Source organism: Brassica oleracea, chromosome C4 (genome assembly GCF_000695525.1).
Source record: "Brassica oleracea var. oleracea cultivar TO1000 chromosome C4, BOL, whole genome shotgun sequence".
Classification (NCBI taxonomy): domain Eukaryota; kingdom Viridiplantae; phylum Streptophyta; class Magnoliopsida; order Brassicales; family Brassicaceae; genus Brassica; species Brassica oleracea.
Genome location: NC_027751.1, coordinates 38,537,882 through 38,553,874, shown reverse-complemented (window position 1 = coordinate 38,553,874; position 15,993 = coordinate 38,537,882). Strand labels below are relative to the sequence as shown.

Here is a 15,993-nt window from a genome sequence, read left to right as displayed (position 1 = left end):
CTAGACCGGTTCGGCTATCTTAGCTCGGAAACCGTCTCCGACGTCAGGAACCTGCATTAAAAATTCGTTAACAAACAATTAATTGTGACTCACAATGATTAACCGATGTGGCTTGACTTTCTGATTCCAGATGCTGACCAAACCCTTCTTAACCACTCCAAACCTTTGTTTTGATTCCGTACTGATATTCTCGAAATCTCGTAATTTAATATGTCTTGCTTCTCCAAACAACGCTCTAAATTTATTTATTTTCTTTTTCTCTTTTTCTTTCCTTCTTTTCTTTTATTTCTCCTCTCTCCTCTTCTTTGTTTCCTTCTCTCTTGGTCACGTTGAGTTCTCTGAAATGGAGAAAGTCCAATCTCGTTTTATAGCCAACTTTGATGTGTAATATGGTGACAGTTGTCACACTCTCCATTTGGCCATATTAAAAAAATATGACTAAGCCTTGGTGCATCATTCTCTCCGAGCCGCGTTCAGATCATGATTATGTTTCAAGGCATTACAGGTTTCTTCTATAACCAGGCGACGTACTCATTAAAATGAGTTATCACTTGACTCTTTTCTTGTTTCCTTCTTTTAACACGTATGCATGCATTTTTGCATGAATATCAAATTAGTCATCACCTTCTCTTCTTCTTCCTTGACACGTCTTCTTCATCCTTTTTTTAAGCATGATTAATTGATCCAAATCTGGTGACCAAAACCCCAACTTCATTGGTCACTTAAAAAAAACGGCTTAATTATTCATTTAAGCTATTGACTTACATTTAATGACATTGCACCATATCATTAAACTGTAGTCAAATTTTGATGACTCCACTTCCCATCGATACTATTCTGAACCCTTATTTTTTTTTTTTTTTAGACGGGGTATTACATCCTCCTCTCATTATAAGAATTCGTCCCCGGATTCTCTAGGGTTTCGATGATTCCCCTTCTTCCATCACTACATCTTCATGAAAGAACTTTGGGTGCGACGCTTTGAACCTTGACTCATCCTCCCAGGTCATAATTACACGGTTTCGCTTACCCCAAAAAACTTGGACTTAAGGAATCTCTCGGTTCTTTAGTTTTCGTATTCGACGTTCACCTATTCAGATCGGTCCCTCTGGATAAGTGAGGTTTGTTTGCAGGTTTTCGATTTGCTCCGTCTCAATAGCTTTGGGATCATGAACATGTTTCCGTAGCATTGATACGTGAAACACCGGATGTATCTGCTTCTCTTCGAGCAGGTTGAGACGGTAAGCAACATCTCCGATTCGTTCTTCAATCTGGTAAGGCCCGATGAATCTTATCGCAAGTTTCCCGACTTTTCCGAATCGATCTTTTCCTTTCTGAGCTGACACTATCAGATAAACCCAATCACCAATACTGAACACCACTTCTCGCCTTGACTGATCATCGTACTTCTTTTGTCTATCATGTGCTTTCTTCATATTGGTTTGAATGATCTCTAACTTTTTCATCGTCTCTTCTACAATTTCGAGTCCAAACTCTCTTCTTTCTCCAACTTCGGTCCAACATAAAGGTGCTTTGCATGGCCTCCTATAAAGCGCTTCATATGGTGCCATACCTATGCTAGAATGAAAGATGTTGTTGTAGGAGAATTCGATTAATGGTAAATGCTTTTCCCAGCTTCCCGCCCAATCCAATATACACATTCGCATCATATCTTCTATGGTGCGAATGGTTCTTTCGGTTTGGCCGTCTGTCTCGGGATGATACGCAGTGCTAAGAACAATTTGGTTCTCAAATGCTCTTGTAACGCCTTCCAAAAATTTGAGGTAAATCTAGGATCTCGATCGGAGACTATATTTGTTGGCACTCCATGCAACCTTACAATTTGGTCCACATACATCTCTGCCAATACTTCTACCTTATCGGTTTCCTTCATAGGTAACAAGTGTGACACTCCACATACATCTCTGCCAATACTTCTATCTTATCGGTTTCCTTCACAGGTAACAAGTGTGCCACCTTCGTCAGTCTGACAATCACCCATATTGCATTGTTTGATCTTCCTCGAGCCGGGGGTAACCTAGTGTTGAAATCCATGGATATGGAATCCCATTTCCACTGAGGTACTGGTAAGCTTTGTAACAACCCTCCTGGAATCTGATGCTCGACTTTGACTTGTTGACAAGTTTGACATTGAGCCACCCATCGCGCCACTGATTTCTTCATTCCTGGCCAATGATAATACCTTCGGATATCTCAGTACATTTTCGTACTCTCGGGATGGATATTGTGTAACGAGTGATGCGCCGACTTCAAAATCTCATCTCGTAGCTCTTCTCCATGTGGTTCTGGTATCCTCCCATTAAGTAATAGTGTATCATCTGCCGCCATATGATAGCCACTTGCGTTTGGAGCTTCTTCATTTTTAACTTATGCGATGATCCCTTTTAACTTTTCATCACGTTGTTGCTCTTGTCTGATCCATGCGAGTAAACCTGCCTGGTTTACGGCACGTGTGCCTAAAGGCTCACTTGGGTCCCCTTCAATTGTCCATAAAGTCATCAACTTGAGTTCACTTGATAACGTGTCCACTTCCTTTCCAACATTAGATGCCAACTTTCTACGACTTAGTGCATCTGCGACCACATTAGCTTTGCCTGGATGATATTGAATCTTCAGGTCGTAATCTGCCACAAACTCCATCCATCGCCTTTGTCGGAGGTTCAGATAAGGCTGTGTGAACAAATACTTGAGACTCTTATGATCTGTGAATACTTCTACGACTTCTCCATATAAGTAAGATCTCCAAATCCTTAACGCAAACACCACTACCGCCATTTCTAAATCGTGTGTTGGGTAGTTCTCTTCATGCTTCCTGAGTTGCCTTGATGCATAAGAAATTACATTGCCTTCCTGCGTCAACACACAACCCAACCCAACCCAACCCTAGAAGCATCTGCGTACACAGTGCAAGGTTTACCTTGTTCAGGTAATGCCAATATCGGTGTTGTGGTCAAAGCTTTCTCCAGTCTATGAAATGCTTCCTCTGTTTTTTTTTTCCCAGATGAACGGAACTCCTTTTCCAGTCAACTTCGTCAGGGGCTTAGCGACCGAAGAAAAGTTCTTGACAAACTTTCGATAATACCCGGCTAACCCGAGGAAACTTCTTACTTCGGTTACCATTGATGGCCTTTGCCATTCCTCGATGGTTTTCACCTTTTCCGAATCTACGGAAACTCCTTCTGTAGACACTCGGTGCCCCAAGAACCCGATCTCTCTTTTCCAGAAAGAACACTTGCTGAACTTGGCATACAACTTCTGGTTTCTTAACCGTTCCAACACTAGCTTCAAGTGTGCTTTGTGCTTGACCTCTGTCTTGGAATATATTAAAATGTCATCGATGAAGATTATCACGAACTTGTCGAGATAATCGCGGAAGACTTCATTCATCAATCTCATGAAGGCCGCCGGTGCGTTAGTAAGTCCAAAAGGCATTACGACGAACTCGTATTGTCCATAACGAGTTCTAAATGCAGTCTTCATGACATCACCTTCTGAAATTGGAATCTGATGATAGCCCGACGCCAAGTCGATCTTTGATCCAATAACTCATCTATCCTTGGGAGAGGATACTTGTCTTTAATCGTGATATTGTTGATTCCTCGATAATCAATGCAAAGTCGCATGCTACCATCTAGGCCTGGGCGTTCGGGTACCCGTTGGTGTTCGGATCGGGTTTTTTGGATTCCGGTTCTCTTTTATAACACCTCTTAGGTCTCATTCTAGTAAATTTGCAAGTACGGATCGGGTTCGTATATAACACATCGGGTTCGGGTCGGTTTTGTATCACATCACACAACCCATAAAGTAATCATATATCATTCGGATTCGGGTTATATCGGATCGGTTCGGATATACCCGAAATAAAATCTAAAATTTAAAAGTAAAACATAAGAAATATTTATTTATTTATATATAATTAAGTATTTAATGTAGTTATTTAAATTTTAAATACTTATTGTTAGATAACATATCAAAATAAATATGAAATTGAATATTTGAAGTATATATTCATGTTTCATATAATTATATTGTATATTCTTTTGGACATTCGGGTCGGTTTCTTCGGATATTTTTTCGGTTTTTTTGGTTACCCGTTCGGGTTCGGTTAATAACACTTCGGGTTCGGATATGTTTTGTACCACCTTACAAGACCCATTCGGATATTTTTTACATTTCGGACCGGATACGGATCGGGTTTTTCAGTTTGGATTCGGTTCGGATTTCGGGTTAAGGATATTATGCGGCCTACTACCATCCTTCTTCTTGACAAATAAGACCGGAGCTCCCCATGGTGAAGAGCTAGGTCTTATGAAACATTTATCCATTAAATCTTCAAGTTGTTTCTTCAACTCTGCTAACTCTGCTGGTGCCATGCGGTAAGGAGCCTTTGCTATCGGCTTCGCTTCAGGTTCCAAGTTAATTTTGAAAGGGTTACTCCAAGGTGGAGGTAACTCTTTCAACATTGAAAACACATCCTCGAACTCTTGTACTACTGCAATATCCGTAATTTCAACTCCATTGCTAGCGGGTCTTTCACTAGCAGTTACTGTTACCAAATACGTTTCTCCATCCTTAAGCAAATCTTCCACTCTCAAGGCAGCTACTTGATATCTTGCATATTTACATTGTTTTAATTATCCTTTCTTGTGCACATTGGTCTTTTGGAATAGCATTTACACATGTTGAGGTTGCATTTTCATGCATTAGTCCTTATCAGGGGTTGGAGAGAGTTTCATGATGAACTCTGTGCCCCAAGGAGTGTTTTGATGCCCAAAGAATGTAGATGAGTCGTTGAAGGATCCTAGCGGCCAGGCGTAGCGGAAAATGTTGGTCGCTATAGAAGATATAGTTGAAACCTGAGGCACCTAAGTACCGTAGCGGGAGTGTGTAGCGGACTAGAGAGACCGCTAGTATTGAAGCGCTTTCTACAGCGGCCAGCCATAGCGACTTCACGAGGTCGCTATGCGTTCAAGACTTCTAAAATCTCCTAAGTATCCTAGCGGCCACACGTAACGTGCTGGAGAGACCGCTAGAATTGAAGCGCCTTTTACAGCGGCCAGCCATAGCGACTTCACGAGGTCGATATGCTTTCAAGTATCCTAGCGGCCACACGTAGCGGGATCTTGTTTTCTCTATCTAATCACAAAGAACTTTTAGGTGAAAGATCTTATCTTGATCATTTTCTCTTGTGATTGTTTGATTAATCTGATCACTAATCATGATTAGCACCAAATCATCATTGATTCTTTGGCTCATCATGAAGAGTAGTGAGTAGTCATCTTTGGATTCATGGGTAAGGAAGATTAAGGGTGATTAAGCTAGATCTAAGGTGTTTTAGTATAGATCCATCTTGTTCCTTGCTAGTAGAGTGCTTTTAATGCAACTTTAGAGTTGGCCTCTCTAAAGTTGAGCTCTAGGCATTTCATACCTGAAAGATGTTTGATGAAATGTCTGAACCAACTCTCCTAAGCTTTTAACATTCTTTACCAAAGAGATTTGTTGTTAAAGGTGTTAAGATAGCTAGTAGACTTGGGATTAATGATTACTTAGATAACATTCAACCAAAGAGATTTGATGCTTGAGTTATCTTAGTAAATGAGCATTCATCTAGAGATAGAGTTTGTTTAGGATTGTGTCTAGGTCTAAGGTAGATAGATTGGTTGAAAGTTGACACCTTTAGATTAAAACTTGATCACCCAAGATCAATTCCCTTGACCCATGAGTTCTCCCATCTCATAAGAAAGAAAGCTTTGTCCTTTATTGCATTTTAGTAGTACTCTAGTTCAAAATCATCTCGCTAATTGATAGCACTTAGATTAAGCATGGTCTTGCATTCTCTTTGCTTTAGAATCACTTAGAAATGGTTTGAAATCCTTTATTCTACAACATTTGATTAGGAGCCTTGAAACTCCTATCATCACTACTAAAGACAGACTTGCTTGGATTGATCCCGTAAAACACTATTTGTCGTTGCCCGTTCTCCTTGAACAAAATACAACCTTTTCCACAATCTAATTGTGCCCGATAGCCTGATAACCAATCCATGCCCAAGATAACTTCATATCCTTTTAAGTGCACCACCAACAAATCTGCCAAGAACATCTTCTTGCAAATGACTAACGGAACTCTTCTGATGCATTCTCTTTCTTGGAGGGTTTGGTCTCCGGGAGTCATTACAGCCACATCCATCCTGTCAATCACAAATGAACCCACAAACTATGTAGCTACCTCAGGGGTCACAAAACTATGTGTTGCCCCAGAGTCTAACAATATATGTGTGGGATGCCCCGCAACATGTAGAGTTCCTGCCACAACATCAATATATATCAACAACATAAAAATTATCCAATAGAAATTAATCAATCCATCACAAGCAATCACACAACATAAACCAATCTAGTAAGGTTAAAGAACCCAAATACCTGTGATGGGACCCTTAGATCGGCCTGGAGGTTTAGTATCCTCCAGTTCTAAAGCGTAAACTCTACCTCCTATAGCTTGCCTTAGCTTGCCTTTTTGGCACTGGGGTGATTGCAGGTGGAGCTGGAGGAGGATGAACAGTGATTGGCGTAGCTGGGATAGGATGATTGCGCTGCACTGGGTAGAGATGTGTCCTTTCTTTCCACACGTATAGCATGTAGGATTGTAGGAGTTTGACTGAAAGGATCCATGTTTCTTACTGAAACATTCACTTGACTTATGGCCTATCTTGCCACAGTTAAAACATTTTCCTGTAAACAGAGATCGTCGACTTAATCCTCCCGATCTTCTTTCATTTTCTTTACCCTTGAATGATCCTTGGTTTCCGCCATGCTTTCCTTCTTGATGCTGCTTGGATTTCTTACTTGCCGCCTTCTCAGCTTCTAATCCGATTTCCACATTCACAGCTTTTTCCACTAGCTCGGTGAGACTCTCGTAGTTCCCGACTGCCAGTCTATTTTATAACTCTGGTTTTAGACCAAACAGAAAGTTGGATATCATGGTCTCTTCATCATCTTGTCCTCGCAGCACGTGTCATCGCATTCACATAAATTCAGATTCATATTCTCTAACCGTCTTATCTCCTTGTACCAAGTTTGCAAACTGGCGTTGAAGCCTTCGCTTGGATTCAGGAGTGAAGTACTTGCGTTCAAATTCTTTTTTGAATGCCGCCCAAGTGGTGACCAGATGTCCTACTTGGCGATCCTTACTCTCCCACCATTCTGCTGCGTCTTTGTCTAAGTAATATACTGCCATCTTTTTCTTCGACTCTTCGGAACACGTCAGGTTCTCAAAGTTTTTCTCCATGGTTCGAAGCCACTGGTCGGCTACAAATGGATATGTCCCTCCTTCAAAATGTGGTGTCTTCATATTCTTCATGGCAGTTATCAACGTTAACATCTGTGTAGCCACTGTAGGTTGTGGTGGCATGAGTGGTTGAGGCTGCACTTGAGGTTGTTGTAGTGATCTTGCTATCACGTCATGAAGCATCTTCAAAGTGTGCTCCACTCCTAATCCTTGTTGCGGTTGATTAGGAGCTTCTGGTTCAATCGGGTTGTCCCTCCTCATTGATCTTGGTCCTTGAACACTTGATTCACTATCATTTGTCTCTGGTCTTTTCCTTACAGTACGGTTTGGTAGAAGGTTTTCTTCTAGTGGTATCTCTTGATCATGTCCAAACAGATTGTTGTTTCTTCCTACGTTTTCTTCACTGGATCCTTGGTTAGTGTGCACCAGTGTTTGCACTCTCCCCTCGGATTCATATCTCAGTCCTCTTCTTCTTGAAACTCTGTCTATACCCAGCATCCAATCCTATCCCCCTTCGCTCCTTCCCCTCCTTGCCATCTGCAATCCACGAATAGGGAATTTCCTATTTAGAATACTAATTAAAGTGGAACTCTGTTGGTTTCTTAATACATCTTTTGCGACACGTTTGACTCGATAAAACACGAAAAACGAATGATTGACCGCATGATCTAAACCATGCTCTGATACCACCTCTGTAGCACCCCTGAACCGTTTTAGACATCGGTCAGACAGTCGGGCAACAATCAAACAAGAACATGTCCGAACGACCTCCCTCTGCCAAGTCCGGAAGTGTTACAGCGGGTTGAGAATAGAATTTCCAAGTCACAAAACATAATTTTGTAATGCAGAATATCCATTCAAAAATCGTTTCCTCTAATCTTCGGCCTGAGGCTTTCCAACCCGTACCGAGTCATAGAGTTGTGTTAGGTTGGACTAACCGAATATCAGATTCAACATGTCACGAATATAAAACATACTTTATTTCATATATATAAAACATGAATTTCACAAGGCCAAAATATTATACATATTGTCCATGGACGCAGTCGAAAGTAAAACATACATTCATATATCTTGAAAACGAGTCTTTAGCAAAAGATGACCAATCTACACCAGCTCCTACAGTTCCGCGAGTGCTACGGTCCTTTCTACTGGTTCCCTATCTAGCACATACAACTACCCATCAACCTAAACCCAACCCCAAACACAAGCAAAACGGGTAGTTCATCAATCAATATTCAAGATAATAAGCATAAACGATTTAAGCAGTAAATCATTAAACCATAATAAATCAAAACACTCTTTATGAGTATCACATCAATCAACCATATATATATATACTCCTAGGGCCCAACAGAATCATTCTTCCTCCACATAAGGGACACCGGCAATCCCTTCACTATTACACCACACAGGCGTAAGCGCTCGGAAATCGCCTGGTCACGATCTTCAATCAGAATCGATGTGCCCCGGTCCTCTATCGGACTCGCCGGGGGCTGTCACATCCACTTGAAACAAATAAAACTTGAAACCTTTTGTTAGTCATACCGACATTTTTCTAAAATTTGTATTTCATAAGTTCTGCTTTAGTTATTCCACGGGATTTTTAAAACTATTAAATAGTCCACAGATACTATTTCGTTCTTCATTAGCTGTTTTAAAACTACAAATCAATATCTATTTTATATGATAGTTAGTATATGAAGCAATATAAGATGGTCTTATATAAATTCAATGCTGATCCCTAGCTTTCTTAAGTGCTAAGTAGGACATGAATATTATTCACTTGCAACCATTACCTTTATACAAACATTTATTTGTAACTTTGGACATTAGTAACCGTTCAGGTAACGAAAGCCGAAATGATTCACGCAAAGGATAACTTATTTGTGTGTGACACTCGGCCTTGGTGATCAAGCCAAGTTAAACCGAACCTACCACTTTCTGGATCACGACCGGCTTAGTGGTACCATTTGAGGAATCAATGACCTGCAAACTACTACTAGAACCACCACGGGGTTCTCACACAACAGTACCAACACGAGGTACACACCATAACAATATATAACAATCACACAATCACAATAATCTGGGTGCTTAGACTAGTCTTGCTATCCACTTAGCTCAGACATTGTCTCAAGCCTCGGATCCACAAATTGACACCTAGACCGGTTCGGCTATCTTAGCTCGGAAGCCGTCTCCGATGTCTGGAACCTGCGTTAAAAATTCGTTAACAAACAATTAACCATAACTCACAGTGATTAACCGATGTGGCTTGACTTTCTGATTCCGGATGCTGACCAAACCCTTCTTAGCCACTCCAAACCTTCATCTTGATTCCGTACTGATATTCCCAAAATCTCGTAATTTAATAGGTTTTGCTTTTGCAAACAACTCTCTAAATTTATTTATTTTCTTTTTCTCTTTTTCTTTTCCTTCTTTTCTTTTATTTCTCTTGTCTCCTCTTCTTTGTTTCCTTCTCTCTCTTGGTCACGCTGAGTTCCCTGAAATGGAGAAAGTCCAATCTCCTTTTATAGCCAACTTTGATGTGTAATATGGTGACAGTTGTCACACTCTCCATTTGGCCATACTAAAAAAATATGACTAAGCCTTGGTGCATCATTCTCTCCAAGCCACGTTCAGATCATGACTATGTTTCAAGGCATTACCTATTTCTTCTATAACCAGGCCACGTACTCATTAAAATGAGTTATCAGTTGACTCTTTTCTTGCTTCCTTCTTTTAACAAGTATGCATGCATTTGTGCATGAATATCAAATTAGTAATCACCTTCTCTTCTTCTTCCTTGACACGTCTTCTTCATCCTTTTTTTTTTAAGCATGATTAATTGATCCAAATCTGGTGACCAAAACCCCAATTTCATTGGTCACTTAAAAAAAAACAGCTTAACTATCCAATTAAGCTATTGACTTACATTTAATGACATTGCACCATATCATTAAACTGTAGTCAAATTTCGATGACTCCACTTCCCGTCGATTCTATTTCGAGCTCTTTTTTTTTTTTAGGCGGGGTATTACAAAGTATGTGCCTTTATAGGCACGCTAGGGCTTCCTCCTACACCCTGAAACACAAATAAAACAGAGAAAACACAGAGAGTTAGTCGGATTCAACATCCAAGACCAAGAGTGGTTTGAGACCATAAAGAGGCAGTTTTGGGAGAGATCAAAGGGGAAGTTATGAATGACCCTTTGATGAGTTTTGATTCGTGTTAATAACACCCAAAACATCTTCCAGGGCCTGAGAACATACGCAAATGGTCAGGGAAAAAGAGGGATGACCGGATTCCACCTCCTACGGCCAAGATAGCCTTAAAAGGAGAAGTGCGTGGGAAGACAGTTTCATGGGAGTTGGGATCGACCCAGTGATGGTGTTTGATCATGGATGATCACGCCCTAGGCTTCCTCTATGTCTTGGGAACACACGCAAATATCCAGGAGAGAAGGGAGAAGGTCGGACTCCACTCTCAATGGCATGAACAACCTTGAAGGCGGATGCAGTGTAGAACCGGTTTCATGGGAGATCAATGGAAAGGAAGATGGGTGCGACCCATGGAGGGATCTTATCATTACTGGAAGTATATGATAAGACTTGATCAAGGCGTGTGCAAGAGGAGCAGGAACGTCCATGGAAAAGGAAGGTATAAGATCTAGAGAGATCAAGTATGAGGTAACACTTTATGATCAATTTATGATTTATGTTTATGTCTCTTGTGGTGCAGTTGAGGCCAATTAAAGCACGTCCCTTGAAGATCATATATTGTGATGTAAAATATGTTTACATGGAGGCACTGAACGAGGGCCTTAGCCGGTTCAGGAAGTGATTGTCCATGGCCATCGGCTGGACTGACCAAAGTCGGGTTTCACATGATCCGGACCTTTGGGTTGGATTCTGTTGATGGAAAACCTACTTTGAGGATTTATAATAATAATTGACATATTTTAATTAATTTTTGGAGCATGTTTGCTTGAGGACAAAATTGCACCTGAGAGTATATTGATGTTTAGATAAGGAACCAACCATGCAATGATAGATCCTTGTGTTAGGTTATCGGATCATATACTTGTGTGTTGTGATATGTTTGTCACTTATGATTATTGATCATAAGGAATGTTAGTTATCAACCTTGGTGTTGGTAAGCTATGTGCAAAGCATTGGCTAAGAGCCATAAAGAAGAGTATAGCTAGTACTTGGTGGCGTGGACCATAAGTATTGAGCTTGGGTGTTATTATTCAAGGAAGGCCGTGTGTTATCTGATCTTGGGCAAGGATGGACGACCTGATCCATTGATGATGGAATAAGGTGTCTGCTCTGATTGATCAAAGGATGCACCGGATGATAGAGCAAGATTGATCGGCTCCAATGGGACATGGTTCCATGGCCGGTTAGGTAAGTGTGAAGACTCATCAGTTCTGAATCATGTGGGTTGATTGGTTGATTGACTTAGGATCTGATGGGCATTGTTAGTCCATGAGCTGGACTTGGTATAACAAGCTGATAAGGCAAAAGGATGTTGGATGAATGATAAGCCAGGTTATGTTGTTTGAAGGCTCTCAAGGGTTACTTAAGTCTGTGGGGATGGTTGGCTAAATGACTAAGTACCTAAGGGAGTTGTTTGATGAGTACATGAGCTGGACGCAGTATATGGTAGCTGCCCATAGCTTGGTCTTAGCTCAGTTCGAGTGTGACAACTCGATCAGCTTGTCTACGAGTTCATTCAGCTAGAGCAGTTGGGCCGATGAGCTAACAAGCTCCGTGGATGTGGCTAAGGTATGATCTAGTAATTCTTGCTTAGTTCTAGATAGAATGGTTTAGGGGAATAGAACCTCGGATTCTTATGACTTGATTCAGGTTTAGGATCGGCCTTTGAGCTAATTGGTAGTTGGGTAGACTTACCACACCTGAGGTGATTCGACCGGACGAGTATTAGATTGGATTTAGTCCAATGGTTAAGTAGAGAATATCCGCTACGTATGAGTTGAAATGATCTAAGCTAGGGAATGACTAAGGTAGTCTTAAGCTAAGATCTAAGTTAGCCCTCGCCTATGGGAGATAATATAGATAAAGGGCGAAAAATTTAGAGGTTCGGCCAGGAAGTGGACCGAGCGACGTGAGGCTTTGTCCACGGCCTAGACGGCCAGGATCGGATCTTACAAAGCTGAAGAGGAATTATGGAAGAAACAAAGTAGGCTCTTCTAGCTCTCCCTGGGTGATAGAAACACCAGCTTTTTCCACGCACCTACAAAGGGAAAAAGAGCACGAAATAGGATTTCGGTTATTGAAAATTTAGAGGAGTGCCATGTGTTTGAAGATGCACAAAAAATAGAGGTAATAGAAACTTACTTTAAGGACATCTTCACCTCCTTGAGAGCTTCAGCTACAAAAGTTGTGAATAAAGCCATCAAGTCGTGCATCACAACGGACATAAATCAGAAATTGACTGAGCTACCTTCACCATTGGAAGTGAAAGAAGATGTCTTCGCAATCCATCCAGGTAAATCTCTGGGGGCCTGATGGCTTCTCAGCTAGTTTCTTTCAATCCAATTGTTGGGACGTTTTGGGACCTACAATTACAAAGGAAATTCAATATTTTTTCACATTGGGATCCCTTCTGAACTCGATTAATGCTACCCATATCAGGTTAATCCCAAAGATTCAGAGCCCTAAATCAGTTTATGACTATAGACCTACAGCTCATTGCAACGTATACTACAAGGTTATTTCGAAGATCCTTTCCTTGCGCCTAAAACCGGTTCTACAGGAGATTATCTCAGAAAATCAGTCAGCTTTTATACATGGTCGAGCAATTTCTGACAATGTCCTCATCACGCATGAAGATCTCCATTTCCTTAAGTCATCAGGGGATGTCAAACACTGCGCGATGGCAGTTAAAACGGATTTTAGTAAAGCCTATGATAGGCTGAAATGGTCATTCATACAAGCGGTTTTCGAAAGAATGGGATTTTGCCAAACCTGGATAAACTGGGTCTTTCAGTGTGTCTCTACAGTCTCCTATTCTTTCCTTCTGAATACTGAAGCTTTAGGAAGTGTGATTCCACAGAGAGGAATTCGTCAAGGAGATCCATTGTCGCCCTATATATTTATCATTTGCGGTGAAGTGCTGTCAGATCTGTGCAGAGGAGGCCAAGAGGATGGTACTCTATCAGGTATCAGAGTGTCACGAAACATCCCAAGCTCAATCATCTGCTTTTTGCAGATGATACGATGATCTTCACAAAATCAGACCCTCAGGCATGCTCAACTCTACTTGACATCCTGCATAGGTATTAAATTGCATCGGGTCAAAAAATCAATTCGCTCAAATAATCTATATCCTTCTTTGGTAAAATCCTCATTGAAACCCGAGAGAGAGTTAAGATGCAATTAGGTATAGCCAAAAAGGGGTGAGTTGGGAAATACCTAGGTTTGCCGGAGCACTTTGGACAAAAGAAGAAGGACATATTTTCTTAGATCGTGGACATAATGAAGCAAATCGCTATTAACTGGTCCACACATTTCCTCTCAATCGCAGGTAAAGCCATGATGCTGCAATCTGTGCTTTCAGCCATACCATCCTTTGCTTTGACCTGCTTCGAGCTGCCTATCAGTCTCTGTACGCCTATCCAATCCGTTTTGGCCAGATTCTGGTGGGATAGTAAGGACATGGAGAGGAAGATCTGCTGACTCTCATGGGATAAGTTGACACAGCCTAAGAATGTGAGGGGGCTGGGGTTCAGCGATATACAAGCATTTAAGCAGGCCTTACTAGCCAAAATTGGATGGAGACTAATCACAAACCCTAATTGCTTTCTTGCAAAAATCTTCCCCAGAAAATACTGCCCCAAAACCTCGTTCCTCAAAGTGCAGTGCTCCTCAGCAATTTCCTATGGATGGAGAGGGATATTGGCAGGAAGCGATCTCTTCATTCACCACCTGAGTAAAGCTGTAGGTAATGGAGAGACGACCTCACTATGACGGGACTCTTGGATCTGTCCATCATCCCATCTCAAACCCTTTGGACCAGTGTTCCTAAAAGACAAAGACCTTATGGTCTCAGACCTCTTAACGAGAGAGACACGAGAATGGAATACTACTCTGATTGAAAACCTGCTACCTGAGCTAACATCTCACATCCTCAAGATATGCCCTAGTGTCCTAGCTAGGAACACAAGACTCCTACATATGGACCCTATAAAAAGAAGATATATATTCTGTTAAGTCAAGATACTACTCTATCCAAGCTGCAAAAACCCAATCGACTCAAACACTCTTGGCAAATGATACATGTAACTAGAGAAAACTGATTTGGTCCCCTCCTCTTTCACCAAAACTGAAGTATTTCTTATGGAAAGTAGGAGCAAATGCTCTATCAACGGGGGAAAATCTTCAGAAATGAGGCCTCCTCATGAACACAAAGTGCAAGAGATGTGGAGCCTTACAGACGATTGAGCACATTCTGTTCCACTGCCGATTCGCAAGAGATGTTTGGAATTACGGGCCATGGAACTCTCCCTTGAACCTGTCTCAGGTATCTTCCTTCTTCAAAAAGCTCCATGCTTCGTACAATCTGATCATGTTACCACCGTTTGGCGTATTGGGAAATGCATTTCCTTGGCTGTGTTGGACAATCTGGATCGCACGAAATCATCTCCTTTTTGAGAATCGACATGCCTCTGCAACATCTACAGCACTGAAGGCAATTTTGGCTCAGAAAGAATGGAAATCAGTGCAACCAAATCGCCCTCGTTCTAGTCCTAAGGTGATACTACCACCACCACAGGTCCTCTCAAACAGCCCTCATATGGTGTTCTGTAAAACCGATGCATCGTGGAAATCAGATCTCCAAGCGGTGGGCTTAGCCAGGATCTTTACTGACCATAACGCTAAGCGGCGGGCTTAGCCTGGATCTTTACTGACCATAATGTTACGGAACTCGCCAGAGGATCTTGCTATCAGAGACATGTCTCTTCTCCATGTATGGGTGAGGCCCTTGCCATCCAAGAAGCTTTGCTTCAGGCGGCCTCTCTCAACCACTCTCATATATGTATTCGCACAGACTCTCAAGTGCTCATAAGAGCAATCACCTCTCGCCGGTGCACGACGGATCTCTTCGGGGTTATCGCCGACATCAACGATCTCACATTCTCCACCAGTTCTCCGTTTTCTTCTTATCTTTTCGTTTTCATCCCTAGAGATTGTAATAGGCCAGCTGATGGGCTTACTAAGGCATGCTTATCTTCACTTATTCTGGCCCAAAACTCTACTTAACCATTTTAATGAAATCATCTTGTGTTGCTCAAAAAAAAAAAAGAGCTCATCATTGTTGTAGAGAAATGTTAGTTACTAACGCTGCATATATCCATCATATCTTTGAAAATTGAAAGATTTTGCATCATGTTACAAACTGATTGAAGAAAAACCCATTAAACACTTGCGTAGAGCTTTTTCCATGATGTCATCAATGAAACAAAAATTGTTTTAGCTATCTTCGAAAGCTAAAAAAAAGAGTTTCATGAAAAACAAATTATTTCAGCTTGTATTGTTCAGTTTTAATAAGAAATGCAATGCACTGATTCTGTATCTGTTGTTGATGTTTGAGAGATGTTAGTTAAGGCCGCGCTATATCCATCATCTCTGAAATTTTTGAAAAGGCCATTAAACCCT

General features: G+C 41.2%; 1 protein-coding gene across 1 annotated transcript; it reads left to right on the top strand.

The window, feature by feature from the left end:
* Window positions 1-14,734: 14,734 nt before the first annotated feature.
* Window positions 14,735-15,229, top strand: LOC106338836. Its single transcript, XM_013777721.1, has one exon. It carries the CDS (start codon window positions 14,735-14,737, stop codon window positions 15,227-15,229), a length of 495 nt encoding a protein of 164 aa, XP_013633175.1.
* Window positions 15,230-15,993: the final 764 nt, after the last annotated feature.